Below are 25,046 nucleotides of genomic sequence, written 5' to 3'. Positions count from 1 at the left end.
CCCCTCTGTCTCAAGCCGCGCTAAGAGCATTAAAAAAAAAATGCGCTACCCAGGAATCGATCCTATATACGCGTCTTTACAGCCAATGGTGCTACCAACTGCGCCTCTGGACCACCATGGAGCATTATGATGGTAATTGTGTACATAGCTAATACACATGATGATCTCTCATGGTGTACAGAACTACTAGCGTACTAGCAATAGCATTATGAATAAATATGAAACTGAACAAGAATATATAAGTAATGTAAATGTTGTTGCTGTAAAAATCAATCGTGTCTTACACGAAGTGAAAATTTACCCAACATGCACCATGATTTGCTCTGAGGTTGATTGTATCACTAGCCTAGCCATATTACTGAGATCTAAATAAATACATTTAAAAGGCAATTTAACATTATATAAAAACGGCAACACAGAAACGATACTTCAAGTTGGAATAGACATTTTTTCCTGATACTGGATCAAACCTTTCAGCTTTTTATAGCAAATCAAAATAATGTTAATAGAATTCAATAACTGTTGTTTGCAGAATCCCCCTCTTTTATGTATTTATGCATATAACCTTGGTCGTTCCAAAACAATAGTAAAAAGGTGTTGTGCACCTGAATCTGTGCTCGAGTTTGGTGTATTGAACATTGATTTCTGTTGCCCATCAAGTGACTACATAGGCTGTCTTGAGCCAGCCCCGTTGTGTTTGTTGTGTATTTCTTCCTTTGGTTACCTTTCATTGTTCAGGCTAATACACCCCTATTTTCAAATATTAGACAATTTTATTTTGTATCCATGTTATTGACATTGAACATCCAATTTTTCCTGTGATAAACAAAGCGTTGGCCACGGTGTTTAAAGTTTTGGTCAAGCAGAAGAAATAATTCCATCGGTTGGACTAACTCACTGTCGTTAATAAGCCGTCTGGAGTGGTGACGTTCATTCAAAGCATAAGTTTAACTATTTAGGCTGCTGCTCGTTTTAATGCACGCTATGACTCATACTTACATGTAGGTAATATTATCCAAAAAGCTACTGAGAGTATCGTCGCTATGTCATGACAGAGCAAAAGCCTTTACTTTTATCTTCTGATGTCTTCAAATATTTCCAGGTCATCTTCATTGAGTTCTTACGTTTGTCGTTGTATTGGTTTATTGGTAAACGCTCAGCTCATGTAGGTAACATCCATTAACTCTGAAATGGGAATAAGTAAAACGCTGAGAGATATTAACAGATCTATATATAACCAACAGGTATACCCGTTGGTTAACTTGGCAGATAATACAATCCTGAAAATTGCTTGAAAGTTGGTTAACAGAAATATTATGAAGTTGACTATGGTGTTCAATTTAAGTATGAAATTTTTAAAATAAAACAATATTTCTGTTTCATATATTACCTGTTCAATCTAGTTGCCTGCTTAAATCACACAACTTTTTTTTTTTTCTCTTAATACCCCTGTATCATTCTAAGAGTTATAAATGTTGGATTAGTGCATGAGCCTTTCTTCCCCATAACTAAACACAGCTGTTTTAATGGAAAACTCTGAGCTTTGATGCCTATGTCGTGATTACAGTATTTATCCACAACACCTTCAGCTGTAACATTCAGCATCATTGATGAACAGATAACTCGAATGATGCCAGCAACCATTTCTATGTTTCAGACTAATTATTTTCAAAACTCCCACAAATGAGTAAACTTTGGGTTCATAAAGACACTCCCTTACTGTGTGCGAATTCAGCAACAATCATGAGTCAACCGTGCTATCGGCAAGGCTCGTCTATGTATTCGTTCTTTAATTTTTAGCGAATAATTCTTACCCTATGAAGTACTGAAACCTCAGAAGCTGAACTGCAGAGTATTGAGTGATTACTGTACTGCCAGCAAGACTCATGGCAGCTGAGATACTGTTGAGTGTCTCTATCTAGAGATGACAACTCTTACATAGATATTGATATTTGGCCATACAGTAATTTATTGCGGAAGAAAAGTCAATCAATCCAAAATCTGATTATATCGTTTCTTTGCAGGGATATCGGTTCAATGGATGAAGACGGGTATGTAAAGCTGAATGGACGCATGAAAGATATGATTATTCGAGGAGGAGAGAATATCTATCCAGTTGAGATAGAGCAGTTCCTCCACACCCATCCTTCTGTTGAAGATGTTCAGGTGGTCGGTAGGTACTCCAAGTTTTCCTAGGCGTTTCCTTCCAACATACTGACTATATGAGCATTGCTTTAGACGCTTTCAACATATGAAAACAAGTCATACTCTAGAGAAAACATACTAAAGTTGAATTAGGTCATGAGGTCATGAGGTCATAAGGCTTGGAAGCTAACAATATCTGTCATTATTTAAATCATGTCAAGCTGACTTGAGAAGTTTTAAATTTTTCTATCAAGATGAATGAGATGAAGGAAATTGCCGAATTGTATAACAAGAATGTAATTAATTATAACAAGAATGTATAATTATTTGGCTAATCATGTTGTATAATTAGACTCGCTATCAAGTTATTGACTCCACGTCTAGCTGTTGTGTGTGACCTGAATGTTCACTGTAAGTTAATGGTTTCTAGAAATTTCCGATGAAACTTGTAGAATATCAGTTTATTTACTCAACCAAAACATGCTGTGAACAGATTCATTTCGACTAAAAACTGCTTTTTCAGCTCCAATTTGATAGATTGATAGTAGCTGAACATGGTTCTAGCTGAAGCAGGGGCTGACAATTCCAGAGGTCTACTTACTAAATGATTTTATGATTATAAGTTATCATCTACAGTAAGATCTCATTTCCAAATAGACAATCCCAAATAGTAGCTGTTAGATTTGATATATATAATTATCAGCTGCCGATAGTTAAATTCATCAGGTTGATGCATACATTAAAAGCCGTTTCAGTGAGTCACTGCTGTAGCTTTTTTGGAGTGACAATCCAATTTTCCTATAACTCATGCTAACCGATAGCAAGAAAGAGTTACGAGTAGTCTTTGTAAAACTAAAGACAAAAAGTTAGATTTATGTTCTCTTTAATTACGAGTGAATAACTCTAATTTCTTTGTGTACAGTTTTAACTAGCGCTGTCTTCTAGAACAACATTGTACCATAATCAGCAGTTGTCAGCTTTTTCACTAGTCATTCAATAAGTATTAAATACTCTTAGAGTGGCATCCACTATTAATATTTACGAACCAATTGTCTAAGTCATAGGTGCATAGACTGTTTTGATTGCTTCACAAAATTTTGTACACTGGCAGTCCCGTGCACCCGAGAGAAATCGTCAGCTGTAGTAGCTATACATACAATTATTTCAAATTGCTACAAGGTGGCAAGTGCCTGTCAGCTAAGTTGCATATCCGAGTTTGAGCCAAGTGCGATGGAACTTTTTTTCAAAAATCTAGTCCTGATTTAGGACAGACGGACATTGCACTTATTACAGTAAAGATTATGATGTTGTAAACAGTTTTTAGCAAACTACTTTACCACGAGCATTTTGTTAAGACTAGATGCTTGTTCAAGCCTAACTAGATTGGATGATAAACCAATCACAACCCTAAATATGGAATCTGTTTTTTGGGCCAGCGAGACATTGTCACATTCACTTTACTATTGCTGGTTTCGGTTTAGCTGAAGGAAAGTGTGTAAAAGCTTTTAGCGAAAAACCAAATTGGCTGAAATTGTCGGTGTGTTAGCAAGATTGAGTTAGATGTCTGCTTAGCTTGCTGCAAGTGGAGGCTGCGGATGTTTTCAAGAGCATTATTACACAAACAATGGCTGTGTGATCCATAATTGCTTGGCTGGTCATGTCAAGGTCGGGATCAGGTTGGTCAGTCGGGATCAATTGGATATCATTCCAGTCACCACTAGTGTCCTTTTTTGCGAATCGATCCCCAACCTGTTGTGTGCATGTCAGGTGTTATAGACCACTAGGTTACGGCTTCTTTCTAATTGCTAGTGCTGTAAATTTATTACTTGTTAAAAGAAACAAGAGACAATATAACATCATCGATGTACATGTAGATAGGGAACAATGCATTGTCATCTGTCATCGTGGGGTACACCTTGCAAGAATGTGTCACCTTTTCGCATTTAGGTTTGTAAGCCTATTATTTTGTCTTCAGTTCCAAAATATCTCTGCGAATAGATATGATTGTTTGCTCAACCTCATGGAACTGGTAAAGCCAGTTTAATCCGTATTATTAGCTTATGCACCTGCCCCTTGATGTCACCCTATCAGCTGACGGGTAGATTGTTAATATACTAAAGTACTGGTTTGTTAGGTTTGCCAGACAAGCGAATGGGAGAAGAAATTTGTGCATCTATCAAACTGAAAGATGGAATGACCTTGACAGAACAAGAGGTCAAAGATTTCTGTAAGGGAGAGGTAAGCAAAACCTCTTGACATAGAACAACCATCTTAACACAAATGCCCAGATTAGACCAGGCGCTTAACATGGATGCCACTGACTCAAAGTAGGGGTTGCTTTTCATACGCGATGCGTGTCTCAAACCTGTCTACCTAACTTTGAATTTGAGACTTTTCAATATTTCTGACAGAAAAATCTAACAACGTCCTTAAGGTTCAAAAAAACACAAATGTTGTAGTCTCTGTGTGATCTCAAAACTTGCTAACAGAGAATTATAAATCATGAATGAAAGGTGAAATGAGTGATATGACCTTGGCCCAATAAATTATAACTGGTTGACGACAACTCCAAGTTTCAATTTGGAGTTGTCGTCAACCAGGCTTATTTCTTTTTGAATTGTATTGAAAACAACTTATCTTAAGGAATAACTTTAAAATTAATTTTTCTAATATATATTATTGTTATAGTAATATTTTAAACAAGGAAAATTGATGTGAGATAAGAGAGAATCGACGTAAGAGTTCGGTTGGGGGCTCATTAGGCTCGTATGTCGTGGTGCGACTGCACGTAGAAAAGATAGCATCTAATTTCATTGTTATTATTATTGTTAGCTGTCAATTGATTATCATTAACTTTTTCGCTACCAACTTAGTATTTTTTCGCCCCGTCTTAATTAAATATTCGATGAAACTTAACATTTGACAAGGGCACATATAAATTACCTTAAGTTTAACCCGCATGGTCTATGCAAAACGATTCTAATAGAAAATTAATCAGCATAAAATTTTGCATCAGCTGATGCCATAAACATGTTAAAACTTTTTGCAGAAAGAGCTCGGAAACTTTTTGGTCTCTTCTACTACTGAGTTCGACGAGTTATAAATATTATTATAGATTGATGCATTATTATTACTGCTAAAAATAAGTTACTTATTGTGATTGATATCGTTGTTGAATAGATAATCATTAGAAGTCAATTGATCTTCGATGAGTTGAACCTCGGTAGCTGTAATATGTCTGACAAGCCTGGTCATTGCTAAGATTAAGTTGTGATAACAAAACTAAATGGTTACAAAGTGAAACTAAGCTCAGCTCGGGCTGTAAACATGTTTTCTATTGGCTCAATGCAGGCAGATGATTGGACAGATATGATAGGCTAGTCGATTAACTTCTCACTAATCAAAACCTTTGGTAACGGTGCATCTTAGGTCGGTACAACGCACCTACAAGGCACTTGCAGCGCACCAACATTGTGGATACAATGCGCATACACTATCATCACAATGCACATACAACGGTCAATAGAAAATAAGTAGAATACTTTGTGTAATGTTATAGACCTGTTTTATTAACAAACTATAAATAGAATTTTGAATAATAATATAATATTATTACTACTATTATTATTACACATTAATAATATTAATAATTTGCAACGCGTTGTACGGACCTACGATGCACCGTTACCAAAACTTTTTGTATGAACCCTGCTAAAGCCCAAATACTTGACTCTTGGCTATACACAATTGCTGTGCCAAGCTGCACTATGCTGCTCATGGTACACAAAATGTTAAAGCAATTAGGTTATGAATCATATAGTATTATTAATGTAAGTCCTTGAATGTCTAATGTGATAGGCAAAGTTGATAAAACCTATTGCTATTCTGTTAAACATTTTATCAACTTATGAACTCTCTAATTTCAGATCTCTCACTTCAAGATACCGAGGTACGTGGTGTTTGCAGATCAGTTTCCACTCACCGTCACAGGAAAAGTTCTCAAGTACCAGATGAGGGCTGAGCTGATTCAACAGTTTTCACTAGAGAATGAGAATGCATAACTGGGAGGAGCTGAGTACGCTCCGACTTTTAATGCTTAGGAATTTAGTCTACAGAGATTTTCATCCTTTCACTTGTTCTTTGGATGAAACTGTATCAGGGAATTGAAGATGAACTTAGGCAAAATTTTAGCAGATTTTATCAGAAAGTATCAGTATTTTTTTACAATTTGCAAATGTTTTTGAGGTTTGCAGTGATCTTACTGCCGCGATGTTTCTAGATTAAATTCAACAAAACTTGATCCCGGTTAAAATGTTCAGATTGAAGTAACGGTAGGATTATGAAGTCTTTAGTTTCACTTCGGCAAACAGACTGACAGAAAAAAATACTGGTAATTCTGCCACGTGAACGCAAGAGCCGATATCAATAAGAGGAAAGGCAGCAGCGAAACTACTATCATTATTTCGGCACGTATTTTCTTCTGAGTGTTTCAACTATGATCAAGTTTTATCGATTTTAACCTTGAAACATCCTGATAGTCGGATCACCGCAAACAAAAAACAATCGCAATTGATAGAAAAATATCGATACTTTCTGATAAAATCTACTAAAATTTTTTATAAGTTCATCTTTAACATAGTTTGTTTTATTCAGGTATTCATTTAGATTATCATAATAGTAGATACTATCATTTGCTGTGAAATGATAAGCACTGGGCCAGTTAGCTACGCTATTCTATCCCGTTATAGTTGATCAGGAATAGAATTGGATTTTATGTCAATCATTAGTAGGAAAATTGTCAACTTCTGTGTGACTTACTCGTGTAAGCCATCTATGAAAGTCGTCATTTTCCTTTTTATTATGTAAGCTATAAATTTGTTCATTATTTTTATTCTATATTGTCCGTAATATTTCTATTTCGGTATTTTTAATATAACTCTGACATGTTTGTCACCAAGCATTGTGGTGAGATAGTATCAGATTTTACACGTACTCATGTGATATGATTCCAAGTTCTTATCAAGCTGCTGATTTGCTCATTGTCTCTTTAGAAATATAATCTGGTCATTGGTGCTTCAGCGAATAAAGGCTTCTTCTTCCTTTATTTGCTTTAACAATAATTGCCTCTTTTGAATACAAGTGGTACAGGTACGAATAGTAAGTTTTCTGCCCTGCCTTGTTTATCATCAGCAGGATGTAAAACCTTAAAGACAAATTTGCACAAAATTTTAGTGGATTTAATCAGAAAGTATCAGTATTTTCGATCTATTGGATGCTAGAGGTGGTCTGACTGTCAAGCTGTTTCAAGATTGATAGCGACAAAACGTGATCGCGGACCAAAGGCTCAGAAGAAGAATTTGTGTCAAAATGACGGCACTATAGTTACGCGGCTGCCTGTCTCTCTCGTTATTGATATCGGCTATTGCATTGAAGTTGCAGCGTTACGCATCTCTATTCCTTTCATCTGGAGGCCGAGGCGCAACTATAAACAAAATAATTACAATTTTGCTTGAATCTGATCGCTCTAAAAAAGAATCCCATTTAAACTATTATATCTCTGGACTGGGTAGCTCTAGAAAAAAGTTACATCAAATTGAAGCATGATGTCCTAACATTATATTGATATTATTTTCACTGCATCGCGGCTGAAGTAAAATGGCACTTAGGAACTTAGTCTACACAGATTTTCATCTTTTTATGTGTTCTTTGGATGAAACTGTACCAGGGAAATAACGATGAACTTACACAAAATTTTAGCTAATTTTATCAAAAATTAATTATATTTTTCTACAATTTGCGATGGTTTTTGAGGTTTGTGGTGATATCACTGCTAGGCATTTCAAAATTAAAATTGAGAAAGCTTGATTGCGGCTAAACTGTTCTGTTTCAAGCAGCAGTATAATTATGATGTCTATAGTTACACTCCAGCAAAGAGGCTGACATAAAGAAATATGGTTAATCCTGCAACTTGACCCAAGACCCGGTATGAATAACATGAAAGACTGGTGACCACGAAACTACTTACATCATTTCAGCATGAACTTTTCTTTAAAGGTTTCAACTATGATCACATTTGGTCTAATTTAATGCCGAAACATCCTGGCAGTCAGATCACCTTTCAAAGGCTTTCAACTATGATCAATCATCATTGTGAAAATTGTCAACTTCTGTGTGACTTACTCGTGTAAGCCATTTATGAAAGTCGTCATTTTCCTTTTTATTATGTAAGCTATAAATTTGTTCATTATTTTTATTCTATATTGTCCGTAATATTTCCATTTCGGCATTTTTAATAAAACTCTGACATGTTTGTCACCAAGCATTGTGGTGAGATAGTATCAGATTTTACACTCACTCATGTGATATGATTCCAAGTTCTTATCAAGCTGCTGATTTGCTCATTGTTTCTTTAGAAATATAATCTGGTCATTGGTGATTTTGAAAATAAAGGTTTCCTCCTCCTTTCTTTGCTGCAAAATTAATTGCTTCTTTCGAATACAAGTTGTACAGTTACGACGAGTAAATTTGCTGCTTTGCCTTGTTTATCATCAGCAGGATGTAAAATTTTAAAGACAAAATTACACAACATTTTAGTAGATTCAATCAAAAAGTATCAGTATATTTGATTTATTTGATGTTAGAGATGATCGGATTGCAATTAAAACGCTAAAAAAACTTTGTGCTAAAATGACGGTACTAGTTACGCGTCTGCCTGTCTTTCTCATTATTGATATCGGCTATTGCATTCAATTTGCAGTGTTTTGCATCTCTATTCTTTGTTCCATTGAAGGTTCCATCCACTCTGGTGATCTGTCATCCCACTCAACTCCTGCAGGTGCTTTTCTGATTAACACTTCTCTACATCTTCTGCAGCAACAAAATATTAACTTAAATTACATCATTTGTAACAATGTGGCATACTTGTGTTTTGCTAACTACGCTAAACTATTGTTAGGATGGATTGTAAAAAGTAGGCGGTGGCATAGTAATTTGGAGCATGTAGCCTGAGAACAGCATGTTAGAGCTAAAATCCATAAACAGCGACTGTTAGTGATTGTGAGGGTGTCAAATTTTTAAGCCAGCAAAAACTTGTAATAGAACAGCATTTCTCAATTTGTTCTCATTGTCAAAACCTCTACGACTGACGAGGGCAATCTCACACTCCCTTGTTTAGAAAGAAACGAAAATGGCTCAAAACATGGCAACAAGCAGACACATTCTGAATATGTGAAAACATTACGTTATTGGAAGGTCATTCTATAGAGGCTTACATTTTCATGCAACAGCAACATATAAAAACAACTTGCTTCATGTTCTTGGATCCATTTCCTGCCTCCTTTCTGCTATTATCTATTTGAATTGTTGCTCCTTGTGGTTGAGTGATATGAGCTGATCATTTTTGGAATTTGTGGCATTACAAATTACATTTTTGATGTACATATGAGAAGAAAATACAGATTCACACAGCCAGATCATTGCAAATGGAGCAAAGATTTTCAATACTATTTTCAAGAGAGTTGATTGAGCAGTCTTTGGTACAAGCTTCTATATCTCAATTTTTACAAGTTTTGTCATGTCCGGTTTGTGTAAGGAGAGTAACAGAATATATATTGATAAACTTTCTTTTTGGTATGATTGTGAATATGTACACTTAACAGAAATTGTATTGCGCCTCATGTAAGTCTCAATACAATATAAAAATAAGACAAAATTAATTACAGGATGAACTTCTACCTGCTATTTGAAAGCAAAAGCAAGCTAATTCTGTGGCTACAAAGACCACTAGAAATTATTTTCTGAAAACAGAACTTGTAATCTTTTCATATGCAGTTTATCGGAATCCATCACATGAAGATAGTGTAATTTTTTTAATTTAAATGATTAAATAATTTAATCATTTAAATTATTTAAAAAACAAATTATTTGTTTTTTACTAATTGAAAAGTTAATAGGTTGATTTTCGTTTTTGGCCAGTTACGGTAACTAGAACACTGACAGTACCATGCACTGTGAGAAAGATCATCAAGTGTAATAACTATGTGCACAGTTATCCTCAGCTGTGGAATTGTAGTAAAGTAAACCAGTGGTACTATGCTTGGCTCTAAATGCAAATGTCTGATTTCAATTTCTGGAGGGGTCCAATAATTTTGTTTAACACTTTCAACAAGGCGTCGAGCAAGAATGACATCCAACCTTAAGTTGCTCTTTGCAACTGGGCATGACTCCAGTTTTCATGCCCAAACAGTCGCATTCACAGAGCTATTGTCTTTGTAGCAATGCTCTTAACAACACACACAGCCTCTACTTGCAGTCAGCTAAGGAGACATCATATTTGGTCTTTGAGGGATTACTTGGCAATTGCTAAAAGTATGTAAATTACTGTACGTATTTACAGCACACATGCAAATTTGATTTGAGGGTTCATATTCATTTTCTTCAATATATTTTACCTTTTTACAACATTCATGCAAAGTTAAGATAGAATATAGTTGTGCTTTTAGCTTATAGATACTTGTATATTACACCTACAATATGGGAAGCATAATTAGTAGCTTTTTTTTTAGAATTGTCTAGAACTTACAATGAATTGTCTTCAGCTGCGGACTATATTTAGACATTCATCTTGAGCTAACTTTTTGACAGATGTAACTTTTCTAGTTACAGTAGGTGAACATTTTTTTGATCTTGTACACGCTCACATAGTTGAGAGAGTTTATTTAAAACTTTGACCTCTGATTATAAATGTTAGATGGTCATGAATCACTTCTGTCTTGTTAAGATTACCATAGTGTATGTTTCTAAATGACGACATACGATGGAATAACTATGGCGAGAAAATGATTTGTATTTCAAAAATATGGGCATGTGATTATCTAGATTGGTAGTGTTGTAATATTCTTGTGCGGATTTATAGGTATAAGAGTAATGTGCAAGATATAACGTTTGTTAGGACTTCATGGTCTAGCAGTGATTCTGCAAACTGTTTTTATACTCCATAAGACTTTAAAACACAACTATCTACTAGTTATCACATAGGTCATGCAAAAATGTATAGGTCATGTCTATCGCAATATGTGAACGAATAATAGGAAAGACAACTCATAAATTCACAGTCAGTTTGCAATGTTAGATTGTTACTCAATATTTGTGGGTTTGCAAAAAAGTTACATAAATTACATAAGAGCCAACTGCTTAGGGAGCCGGCGATGAACAAATGCTCCTACTACGTTTTGAGTTTACTGTTATACCTGTACATCGTTTGAAGAAAAATATATTTAAGCAGACTCATTATTATCTCTCATTTTTACAAAAAGGCTCGGGTTTTATAGAGGACAAACATTTGAGTGATTGGTTAGCTGCAAACTAGTCAGTTACTTTCTTGAGTGCATACAGGTTGGTGTGCTTGTGCTAGGTAAAGGTTTAGTATCCTGTTAGACCATGTCCTCACGAAGGCAAGGGTATCAGTCCTTTGCAATATCAGCTTCTAAATTTGATAAGTTCCGGTAAACTATACTATGCATCAATATTGTGAATACAAATCTATTTTCATTTGATACTGTATAGCCTCTCCAATGCACAAATTATAAATCTCTTTTGCAGTTTTGCATAATCTAAAGAATGCCAGTTAATCATCTAAGCAAGTCAAACGATTGACCTATCTTGGTTTTTTTGTACAATTAGCATAAAGTACAGTTATTAAAATGTAAGCTCAAGCAATTCATATCTGGTTTATGCCCTATAATACTCATTGTTTTGTTGTAGTTAGAGGAGGCACACATAGGAGCTCTATCTTACTTGGTAGGCCTATAGAATCTTTGTTGGCTTAGAAACTGTTCAGTCTACAGCTCTTTAGCTGTTGTTTATGTATATGTATTATCTTGATGTATTATGTTGTCTCAAAACATGTCTATAAATACATATAGATATTTTTGTGAAATACCATAATTTGTTGTTTTCTTGTCTAGTTAACATCTGAGATCATCTAGCTCATATGTTATGTCTTTTTTGCTAGTGTTGTTATCATCATTATGCACAGTGGCATGTGTATTTCCACCAAATAGTCGATTGGTTTTTATCGAGTGTTGATATCTAACTCAAATATTTGTAATGCAGAGCAGGTAAAGCTGAACGCCCACAGTGATAAGGCTGGCAGCTAGGGGTAGATCACTTTGGGAACTTCTGAAAGAAGGAGTGAAACTACTCATACATTGATTTGCAAGGTAATCCAAGAAGCTTTTGTAGGTAGGCTGCTACAACAATATCCACTTAGATAGCAGGCTGCTGTAAATAAAGATACTTGATACTTGACAAGTACACCAACAAGTCACTGAACTTTAACTGATTACGACAGTAGTAATTGTGTCACTGCTCACCTGTCTATATACTGAATAGATATTAGACAACGAATGCAGGTGGCTGCAGATTAGTGACAGCTTTTGGTTACTTAAGGTGTGTATGTAGGAATATCTAGTCACAAGAGCTGCCTCTTGTGTTTCATTGTTCTATTCGCTGCAATCTGATGCCATAGCAAGTACATTATAGTGGCATGCTGTGTGAGTTATTCTATTTTGGAACTCTTCATTTTCGCCTCAAGCGTATCATTTTCTCATTTTTTCACAATGGTAGAGTTTCAGTTCCTTAACCCTTTCACCATGTAAAAGTCTCTTAAAAATGTCCGAAAGTTGTGTGATTTTTCGTTGACACTTCAATAAAGTCGGTATTCTATGTTAATACATGGCTCTATTTACTGGATGGCTTTAAATTCGATGCTTTTCATTGAAGTAAGATATCTTGTTTGGATATTTTCACGAAACCTTGTTAGGACACAGTCCTATAATTGCCGTTCATTGCTACACTGAAGCACTTTCCCATGAACCCAGTTTGGACCGTGGTTGCAGAACTTCAATCTTCACATATGTATATACTTGTAATACTTGTTAAATTTGCTACTATAAGCTTCTACAAATTATATCAACCTCATGCAGTAAGATGGAAAAAGTCGTCAAAATACATTAAAGGAGGAGTATCAGCGATGGTGTGAAGTTGTGCTTTGAGAGAAAAACTGTAAAACAATGAAGGCTTGTCACCGCCTAAGTCAGTTACATTTTATCAACGATTAAAAGTCAGTGTGATTATGTATGCTTTACTCTCTGAGCCCTATGTAGTAGTAACTGGTGTGGCAGAGCTAGTAGTACGGTTGTTGCTTGTATTGGAGTTGCTATTATGAGGCATTTTAGTGTGCACAGCAACAGCACAAGTAGATATAGCATAGCATTATCATCGTCTGAGCTACCACAATCTTGACATTTCTCCATAAAATTATATTTCAAGTTTTTAGAGTTGACGTCGCTACTATTGTGTGAGTTATTATTGTATTGATCAGGCAAATGATAGCTAACCCCTGCAGAACCAAATAAAAGTTATATTCCTTTGTTTCAAAAGACGACTCGCATGGTAACTGGTTTTTCCATTTACCACTTTTTGCAATGGAACTGCGATTTCGTTTTTGCTTGACTTGTAGCAATAAGAAAGGTGTTTCAGATAATCGTTTCATACTGTAATTTATTGATAAATATCTTAACGCCCATATTTTAAACTTAACAGCATTCTTATGCTTTTTAATTTTTCTTAGAGATGGCTTCATAAACTTTTATCGAAAACAACATATATGTCATTTCCCCACAAAACCGATAAACAAAATTCATGCCGTTTCCCTAGCAAAAGGGTTAACCTGAAAGTTCCAGATTTTAATTTTGCTTATAAAAAAGCTTTTAGATAAACCTGTAATTGCTATTAAAAAGCAGGGATAGACTAAGTGCACACACACTCTATCATATTAATGTATAAATAATATATAAGTACAATTAATTCTGATCTTTTACCAGCTCTTATTTTTGAGAGGGTTTATTATTAACTCGGACCGTTTATTATAAGTGTCTGATGATCATGCATCATTTATGTAAGTTTGTGATAAACATAGTGTATATTTCTAGATGAGTACATACAATATAGCTGTGACAGCAATAAGAATTATTTTTAGTCAAAATTTAACATAATTTTATTGTCTGGATGGGTAATGTTGTGATAGTCATATTTGTATTAGTATAGCCATCATACTATGATAGTCGTTATAATAACATTTTATAGCTTTGGTAGGATTATGTCTCAAATGTGTAGGACATTTCCATAGAGGAACTTTTCTGTGCCAAGCCCTTTTTTGTCTAGCAAGGTCTTTTTCAAACTACCATAATTTTATAGCCCAACTTTTTACAAGTTGTAACAAATGTAAAGAAAGAAGTTCAGACCGCTATCGATCACAATGTGTTAAGATAAAATAGAAAAGGCAACTCATAAATTTTCAGTCAGTTAGTATTGTTAGATTGTCTCTCAATACTCATTACTATTAAAAATATTCACACAAATGATCACTTCGTCAGGTAAAATTTGAAACGCAATGCAAATCTTTTGGCTATTCAATACATTCATGCTCAGGTATGTTAGTGATATTTTTATTTTACTGTCCAATCAAAGTAAAGAGAAAAACACAAAAGACTCGAAAGGCACATATTGTTTTATAACAAGACATGATATTCATGCACATTGAGAACATGAGGAAACTCTAGACATATTTTCTCCAAAATCAGAAGGAATGTTATCTTTTATTCTAAACTCTTATAAATAGTTAAGATAAACAGTTGAAAAAGAAGGATCATATATTTGAATTTAGAAAGGCAGATTATGGGCAAAGAGTCTTAATATTGCGTGTCATATCATACATGTACATGTATGTCATGCACATGTAAACAATTTGCATATCGTGTAGTTCATTTAGATGTATGGTGATTATAAAACTATGACAGCAGGGACCTGAACTGCGAGTTGGTTCTTACCATAGATATATTGAATCAATAACATGAATGCTAGGTGTAACAAAGAAGCATGTGGGTGTCAGTTTTGCTAGCTTTTATATAAAAAACTGCAATTTATTTAAGAAAATGTACTCAAATAGTACTTGAAGACATGTTTAATTACAAACACATGTCTAGTGCAGCTCTAGTAATTATGATTGGATAAAGATATAAATTCTGCTAAATCAAAGTATGATGTTTGGATATTAAATACGTTAATGTTTATTTATAGTGAGGATCTTCCAATTTAATTAGACATAATAGATACTGTAACTTTGGAGAGTATAACATATACAATTGTATTTGCTGATCTATGCTCAGTTACTGAAGTCTTGAGTCTGTATGAAGTGGCTAGACTAATTCATCAACATAGCCCTCAATCTATCATACTGGCGCCTTATCTGACTCATCGGCCCGCTCCATATATGCTGAAAGAGCAACTGTGGTTATATTCTTAGACACACTCACATGTTTTAACATTACTGAAACCGCTCTAGCCTTCATTCTTTAGGAGTAGGCGGTACAAGAACTTGTTGTTAAACAATGACACCAGTTGATTTTGATCTATCGCAGCTGTAAAACAATGTATACCGAGAATGTATTGATAATAGTTATTTAACATATTAGTCGCTGCCACATACTTCTTTGATTCAGATTTGATTACTTTCTTCTAGTTAACCTTAGTGCAGCCACCTGGTTGTTATCTTTATACTGTCTACATGTTTTCTTATCCACTACCACTCCTGGTAATTTTCCACTGTTACATCCAGTAAGAACCGGTTTGATGTCCTGCTATTACTACTCAGTATCCTCTGTCTTTGCCCTTTTTCTTGTTAGTCAGTTGAGGTTTAGCCGAGCTACAGATTGGTTATATAATAAATACTTTATTATATCACATGAAATATCTCAATTAATAACAGAATGTACTGGTAAAACTTTCCATAAACCAAAAAATACTGACAGGCTGTTTGTCAATAGCAGCATACCGCTCTTTCGTTTCAGTAAAAATCTGCTATCAGCTGCTACAAAATGTCACAAGTCATCTCCTCAATATCAGTGAGTGTCGCTTCCAGACCTAAGTCACTTACATCACCAGTTAAACTAGCTTCATGTTCAGGTAAATTAAGAGATAGAACAGAAATTTTTTTGAAATGCTTTTTAATAACTTGAAATGAGTCATGCTGTGTACTAGTCCTTACCCATAGCGCACCCACTTTCATGAAACATCTGAACGATACAAAAGCTTTGACTAGTTGATCAGAGAACTTAACATTTAGTTTACTAAGTCTACTAAATTCGGTTATTGACCAGACTGGAACATGCGCATTTGAATTAAATGCTTGAAACAGCTCCGGAAACAGCATGTTTATACGTTTAACGACGTTGTTATGAGCCAATGTGTTTACACATGACGTGTTTACGCAGTATTATTTTTTAGCCAAAAATTTAACAAACTAGAAAATGTAATATTTTAATATTATATTTATTATTACACTATCATGCAAAATTTTAGTTTCGTTCTTGACAGTTACAAACACATGTTTAATGAATGTTGTAGTATAGCTCGTAGTAATTATATTGGGATAAAAATATAAATTTTTCATCTTAAAGTATATGAGATTATTTGGATAATGTTATTGTAGTGTATCAGGGTCATAAGTATGCAACCTGAATCATACTGTCAACAATTGCAATAATGTGGCAATATGTTTGTTTCTTTGTGCTGTTGTCTTTGCACCTGAAATCGTCACTATAGTGAATTATTGATGACTTGTATACACATATATATTGCTTGTAATGTAAAAGTAAAACAGTCTTGAATTAGCCAGCCACCAGAAGTCTTGATACACTAAAGTTATCTTATATTATAATAAAACATTTGAATATCAATATGTTAATCTCTTGCCCAGATATCAGCATCTTCTTACAATGGTATAGAGCAAAGAAATACATGTACTCTTAAACTAATATAAATTCCAGTAACTAATTCGTACTAAAGAATCAACATAATTAACTTGGATGTGAAATATTAACCGTGAGATACAATGTAATTTTAAACTATCTTGCATGCAAAATTGAATTTGTTTATAAACAAGTGGTGTTTTCTGTGTAACGGTTAAGGTGCAGATATTTGCCATATCTTTAGCATACTCACCCCTTATAAACACTTGTACCTTATTCTCCACAAGTAGCACCATTGCATTACATGATTTCCTTGGTTGTTCAAAAGAATAGTGCAATGACTCGAAAAGTTTTGTGGTTTGCTAATTCATTGCTTACTGAAAACCCCTAGTTTTTGAGCAAATACCCTCAGCAGTTTCTTGGCTGTGGTCAAAAATTAAAAAAGAAAAACTGAAGTCTAAAACTAAAGACATAGCTAAGTTTACAAGCCATTAGGTAGCTGCCTATGAGTTGACAGCTATCTAAAACCTAAAAAACATTTGGTCAAATCAATGGAAACCTCTTAGATATATTGCAAATACTTTCAGAATTTACATGAACTTTAAAAATACTTAACTGTGATAGCTACTGATGAATACTAGTAGAATATTACACATATATTATGAATAACTGAACTATCCTGTTTCTCTATACATGTTAATTTCTGTAATAAAATTCTAATACTTTGTATGAGTTGCCCTCAGCTAGAGACTTCATTTAGACATATTCATCTTGAGCAAAATCTTTGACAGATATAGGTCTTCTAGTCATAGTAGGTGAACAATTTATTCTGATCTTTTACAAGCTCTCATGAATGAGAGAGTTTATTTCAACTTTTACCACTTATTATAAACATTTGATTGTCATGAATTACTTCTGTTTTGTTAGGATTAACAGTGTGTTTTTCCAGATGACTAAATACGATAGAATTGATATGACAGGAGAATTATCTATATTTCATATATATAAGCATGTGACTATCTAGTTTGGTAGTGCTGTGATATTCTTGCATAGGTAATAATATGTGTTATAGCTCTCATAGCAATGCATTTTATATACAGTTGCAATAATGTTTAATAAATCAGTTCCTGTTTGTGAGGCTGTAAGATACCTTTTACACATTAAGGTTATCTCGCAAGTAAACAACTTTTTCTAATCCGAACACTATAGTCACTAAAATTTAATCCGAGTCATTTTGCATAGATAAAACATTAGAATCGACAACATAAAAGACAACAACTTATATCAAAAATGAAAAAGCAATGAGCAATATTAGACATACATGTAGAAGTAACTAATGCAACACCCCTTCTCTAGTCTCACAAGTTGCCAAACTTTACAGATTCAAGCTGGTATATTATGCCTAACTTGAAACAGGCATATGTAAACAGATTGTCTGTTCTTTGATTGCCGTTTGCGTTTGTCAGCTTTGGTTTGCTACACCTTCTAATGGGTTTCTTTATTTTTTCAATCAAACTTTTTCTATAAGCATTTTCTACTATTTATAACTAACACTCCTCTAATACCTGCTCTGTTGCACACCGACTCCTATCCTTTTGTTTGTTTTACTACCTGGTATGACAACTCCTCAAATTCAGTCCCTATCTTACCATTTGTCTTCGATGATCTGTCCACAAATCTTTCGCTTTTCTTAAGGGTTTGTTAGCAGATTTCCTATCATGATTGTTTTTATCTTTTGTTTGTATTTGCTATTTGCATTGACTATAGTTGAGTAGCACAATATTTTAGTTATTTGGATGGGTCACTAAAGTGGCTCTAAGCTTTGCATCCAGTGACAACATGTCTGTCGGTAAGGATAATTCAAACTGTGGTAATGCCAGTAGGCCCAAATACAGGTCACTGTCCTCCTTCAATGGCCTCTTGACCATCTGAACACTTCTCTTTAGAGCCCCTTCAGGTCTATAATAATGATGGCTGCTGGTAACATGTGTGAAACGATAGTCAAGTACAAATCACTACAACCCCTCACTAGCATAAGGCTGTCATTTATCTGAGATTAGCAGTTCTGGAGTAGCATGACAGGCAAAAGTGGTCATAATGTGTTTCATAACATTACTAGAAGAGAAATCTGCTCTCTCTAGTAGTGTAAGTTCACAGTATCTCAAGTAGTAGTCAACTACTAGCAGAGGTATTGGACTGTTTAACTGAAATAGGTTAGTGCTTAGCTTCTGTCATAGCCAGTAAGAAGTTGCAGTTGATTCTAGAGACACATTCATTGGGTTTCAGGTTAGAATCTACTAAACTCTATTAGTGGAGTTAGCTCACTTTTACATATTAAACAACTTTGGAGAGTATGACATGTACTTGCTTATTCATACTTAGTAGTCGCTATATTGAGTTCGCATGATGTCGATAGACTAGTTTATCAACAACGCCCTAAATCTATCATACTGTCGCCTCATCTAAAACATTGACCCGCCCTGACTTGCAGTCAAATTCTTAGACCCGTTACCATGTTTTAACTACTACTGCAACTTCTTTAGCCTCGATTCTTTGAGGGTAGACAGTCTGTATGGTACAGCAATGTGTTGCCAATTAATGACAACAGTCGCTTTTGGTCTGTCTCAGCTGTAACACATTTTATACCAAGAATGAGCTAGAAAAATTTGTCCGTAAACCAGCAGACACCCAAAATACTTTTCTCAGAAGCAATACACCACTGCTTTGACTCAGTAAACAATCTGCTGTCACCTGCTATCAAATGTCACTCCTCAATATGAGTGGGTGTTGCTTCTAGACCTGAGTTGCTTTCTTCACCAGTTATGATAGCTTCACGTCTGGGTTAATAAAGTGCTAGAACAAAGATTTTCTTGAATTGCTCCTTGGTACCATGAAATGAGTTATCCTGTGCCTAAATCCGTACCCATAGCACGTCTGCTTTTATGAGACATCTTAAGGCTTCAAAGTGTTATTTTTGGTTTAACCTGCCAAAAAACTGTCTGATAGCTGTGCAACAGTGGTATAGCAAATAGTAGTAGATTCTGACTATCTATTTGGGTTATGTTGGGATAGTTTTGCATATTAGTACCTTTTATGGTTTTTGTAGTGTGCCATGCAATCGAGTTTGTGCCTGTGGTCTAGCAACACTGGCTTTTGTAACTTGCTTTTGTTTAATATGCTGAATATTGTTTGTGAAGCTGGGAGATACATGTACTTTATTACGCCATCCGATTTACTTACAAGTAGCCAACTCTTTTCCTAATCTATATACTGTACTTACTACAACCTAATATGAAATTATTACACAGGTAAAACATTACGGATTTTAGTATAAAAAGGCAACAACCAATATTTCAACATTTTTAGAAAGGTAATAAACAATATGTTTAGCATGAGAAGATAATAAGCAATATTTGAGCATGGGAAGGTAATGAACCATAATAGACATGAACATAACTAATACAACAGTTTTTATTTTTATTTAGACTCAAAGCATTAACTATATATAGGATATGACAAATATAGAGCGAAGAAGTATGAGGCGTTATTGATCACATCATACTAATGCCAAATAGAGAAGACAATTCATAAACATACAGTTCCAAAGCTAAAATTGCTAAAACATCGCATATTATGATCAAGCTTTTTGCTGTGTTAGTTTTTGATCACCTTCTGCTTATTCAATACATTCAGGCTCAGAGATGTTACTATTCTTTTATATTTTACAGTCACAAGTAGAGTATGGCTGGCCAATTAAGAGATGAATGGGAGGAACAAGTAAGTATGTCTAGATTAGCATGTATGTACCTGCATGCATCTAAGGTGTAGCATACAATGTCAAGTTGAAAGTTAGAACTTCTAGAACTACAAAATTCCTATAAATTGTGAACAACAACAGACTCAACCTTCTTTCTTGTCTAAAAGAAGTTGGGCGTTATTGCCTTTGTCTGGTTATTAGCATGGCAGTTTCTACCATACTTGTAGATGTCAATAACTTCCATGAACTCCTGAATGTTAGTGTTAGTTTTAAACATGCTAACAAAATGCAATTTCTTGAACACACTGACGAAAGAGAAATTTTAATGTAATTAATTTTACGACCATTCATTCTCAAAGAATATCAAGTTTTTCACTAGGTTATAAAATGTTACACTTGAGAAAGAATATTAACTAAAGTAGTTAAAAGTTAGATTAACACTCCTTTTTGATATAATTTTCTAATAGCCAGTTTATGCTTTTGATCTAATAAGCCATGGCGTTTCAATGAATTGTTCATCGCGAGTTATCTTGCTTTTGATTTTCGGAGTTTTGACTCATCGCATAGTAAGTGATTTGGCCCTGGTGTGTGACTGATAGTTATGTGGTGAACTCTATAATTTGTGTAAATATTTTTGTATGTTATATCTTGCATGCTGCATTGTTCTTTTTATTATATCATTAATAATTTGTCCATATACTATACCGCTATTATGGTTTCGTTTATCGCTGTATTATAACAATGCCAACGGATTATCGATTCTGTTTATTACTATTGTTATACGGTTTTTACTTGGTTCGGTTAGCCAAAACGGGTGAGTTCACTGTATGTAAAGGAGCACGCTCCCTCAGTTAGGCAATTGACTAGGTACAACCCCAACCCCTGACCATCCATTCGGGAACTACCGTAGGCACTTACACTAGTGTGGAAGCACCTCTCTCAATTGCTAGCACACCTATCTTCAAGGGAGGCTCTGCCATGCCGATCATCTGAATTGAGGCCAAGCAACAGATCCCCAGCATCTCCAGGAACTGTACCAGGCCACAAGACCCTCATACCAGAATGCAGAGCAGGCTAGGAAGCTGGCTTCTCTGCTGACTAAGTATGGTTTCGTATTTAGCACTGAAGACAACGATATGGGTAGAATGTTTCTTGTGGAGCACTCCATACCCGTAAAAGACGGGACCCGACCTATTCGTCAACCCCCATTGCCTAGGGCCTGAAAAGGAAGCGGAGGCCGAGAAACAGGTACAGGACTTGTTGGCTAGAAGGTTGATTGAGCCGGTGGGAGGAGCATAGAGCTTGCCTATTGTATAAGTAAAAAAGAAGGATAAAAAATAGCGGTTCTGTGTGGATTACCGAGAACTCAATGTAGTAACAGAACAAGACGCCTATTCCTTTCTCTGATAGACAAAAGTCTTGATACATTGGCTGAAAGCCGATATTTTAGTACCCTCGATCTTGTCAGCGGATACTGGCAGGTTCCATTGGCTGAAGATGCCAGAGAAAAATGGAGGACTATGAAGGAGCCAGTTATCTGGAGGATACATGCCATGACCCACTCCGGGGTAGGAAGGAAACCGCCTCCAGCTTACTTGATACTGGCCCTGACTGACAGCCGCTGTCCGCAGGTTAGTACATAGTTGCGAAGTGTGCCAGGCCACCAAACACAGAGTGACTAAGCCGGTAGCGGTTACATGCTGGCCGACTCTGGCAAAAGGTCGCCATTGACCTGTTAGCCCCTCTCCACCAACGCGAGGGGCAATAAGTGGATGTTAGTGCTCTCGGACCACTTTACCCGTTGGCAGGATGACATCCCCATTCCAGAAGCTCGGCTCCAGTGTTGGCCAGTGCCCTCAATGAAAGAGTGTTCTGCTACCTGGGGCTTCCAGAGCAATTCCATAAAGACGAAGGCGCTCAATTTGAGAGCCAACTGGTGGAGGATCTCTACCATCTTTGGAAGGTGAGCAAGACACAGACTAGTCCCTACCATCCCCAAGCAAATGGGATCATGGAGAGGAACAATCGAGGCCTGGGCGACTCTCTGAGAGCCATGTTGTTGGAACAAGGTCAAGAAGAATAGGATGAGTTTCTGTCCCAGCTCATGCGAGCATACTGGGGCACCCCCGCACAGTGACAGGTGAGACGGCCAACTTTATGATGTTCGTCAGGGAGTTGCGTCTGCCTGATTAGTTAGAATGTTACCCCCGCCCCACAAAGATGCAATCCACTAGTGACTACGTGCTGCAGAGCCAGCAGAGGCTAGAAAAAGCACATGAGGCCCTCACGGAGACACAGATGGAGACTAGGCAGTCAGACCAAAAAGAGCCACTGCTCTTCGGACCTGCACATTGGGTGTGATTGGTAAACAGGTGGCTGCAAAGGGGGACAAACGCTAAGCTACAATGTAAGTTCATGGGCCAAAATCAATTCATAACTGCCTGGTCTAACCACACCTATGTGGTGGAAAGACAGGGCCAAACCGCAACTCAACACGAGTCAAGGTTAAAACCCTATCATGCCTGCCCAAAAAACCCTGGCCATGCTCCGGCAACACTTGAGCCTCGAGGAGGGCAAAATGTGACAGGGGCCAGGAGGGCTCGGCCTCCGCGAAGAAACTGCCCGCAACCTGATGAAGAATTAATGGAGCTCCCCTCCCAAATGAGTCCAGCTGATAAGCTCAACGAAAGGAAAAAGAAATGAAATGGGAAAGGCAACTCCATAGGCCAATGCCAAAAAAAAACAAAATTGGCACGAGGGTTTGAACTCCAAACCTCCTGCATCACATCCTCATATTGAATATAGATAGAAAATAAACCCTTCCCCTCTAGAAAGCACCGGTGAGTTAAATGCGGACCTGGACTCCAGACACCTAGCGATGTCCTCCCAGGCAGATGAAAACCCAATTCCTGCTACAGAAGATCTAACTCATCATTAGTCCCGTACTAGAAAAAGCCGGAGCCGTACGGTGATTGGGTCTATCAGACAACGAGTGGATACGAAAACCTAGCCATAGACAAGACGACCCGGGAGCCTAGTACAGACTGTCGGGTCACTCTATTAGAACCGCCTCCAGCTAGTCACCCGTGTTCAGGCTGCGCAGCGATAACTTCAGGAAGAAAAAAGACTGTTTAGACAGGCAACCCACAGTACCAGAACCAAGATACGCCAACTACTGACGGCAAACATTTGATTGATCAAATATTAGCCGCGTTGAACACCGTGTTAAGCAGCTTGAGTTGTGTTATGTTATATCTTGCATGCTGTGCTGTTCTTTATATTATATCGTTAATAATTTGTCCATATACTATATCGCTATTATGGTTTCGTTTATCGCTGTATTATAACCATGCCAACGGATTAGCGATTTTGTTTATTACTAGGGTTATGTGGTTTTTACTCGGTTCAGTTAGCCGGAACGAGTGAGTTTAGTGTATATAAAAGAACGCGCTCACTCAGTTGGGCAGAGTTATATTCACCTCTACATTCATGAAATAATTTTGTAAAATTGTCCCGAAAGTTTATCCTTTTTAGAGTCATCCCATTAAAACCTACAAAATATGCTCTGTCTTTTTGAGTAAGTACTTTGAACAACATGTTCCAAAATAATCCAATTCAAACGTTTAGGAATTTTAAAAAATTTTTATGCTGTGGCAATATTTGGAAAATAATTCACAAAATAAATTGATTCTTTCTGTCAATTTTTGCAATCAAAAATGCTGGTGTAACGGCAATTGCTGGAGGTTGATCAAAACTCTATTAGAAACCCAACATGGAATGTTGTTTGATACTGATAATATTTTAATATTTTGACCTGTTAGTTAACATTTAGTAAAAAAAGCACTTCCACAATTCACAATTTACAGAAAATTTTCTTGTCGTTGACAAGTAGAGACAAGTCTTGTAGATAACTCGAGAGCTCAGGATGTTTTAAAAAGACTGAAAGCAATAATGTAATTTAATTTGAAAAATTCATAAGTGTTTTTTTACTTCTCTGAGAGCTGAAAATATATAAACTGATGCATTCATTCATATCATTTGTAACAAAGATGCTTGCAGCAGTAAACAAATTATTTGATATTGCAGGAGTAGTCTAACTTCTGCTACTACTTTACAAACGTTCCTTGCCAGATCAATTATTTTCATTTTCGAGAAGGTGAACATTATCATATTTATGATAATGTAATCTCCTTGAAAACTAAAAATAGTCATATATGCTCTGTTAAACTTTGGGCGATGCAAACTTAGGTCCACGGAAAAGCAGATACACTTACCAGCGCATAAATGCGCGTAATGGCAAATAATTGCTCAATGTAGTAGAGGTTGTCCAACAT

At 35.9% G+C, this 25,046-nt stretch overlaps 1 protein-coding gene across 1 annotated transcript in view; it reads left to right on the top strand.

Moving 5' to 3' along the window:
• LOC137402188 (medium-chain acyl-CoA ligase ACSF2, mitochondrial-like) overlaps nucleotides 1-7,218 on the top strand; it is a 35,302-nt gene extending 28,084 nt beyond the window's left edge. The window contains exons 13-15 of the mRNA XM_068088670.1: nucleotides 2,025-2,173; nucleotides 4,280-4,383; nucleotides 6,072-7,218. Of these exons, the coding sequence (XP_067944771.1) occupies nucleotides 2,025-2,173; nucleotides 4,280-4,383; nucleotides 6,072-6,206 (388 nt within the window). The 3' untranslated portion in view covers nucleotides 6,207-7,218. The remainder of the gene's footprint in view (nucleotides 1-2,024; nucleotides 2,174-4,279; nucleotides 4,384-6,071) is intronic.
• Nucleotides 7,219-25,046: the final 17,828 nt, after the last annotated feature.

This window comes from Watersipora subatra, chromosome 8, assembly GCF_963576615.1.
Source record: "Watersipora subatra chromosome 8, tzWatSuba1.1, whole genome shotgun sequence".
NCBI lineage: Eukaryota > Metazoa > Bryozoa > Gymnolaemata > Cheilostomatida > Watersiporidae > Watersipora > Watersipora subatra.
The sequence above is the reverse complement of the archived record's forward strand: the minus strand, read 5'-3'. Positions and strand labels throughout refer to the sequence as shown.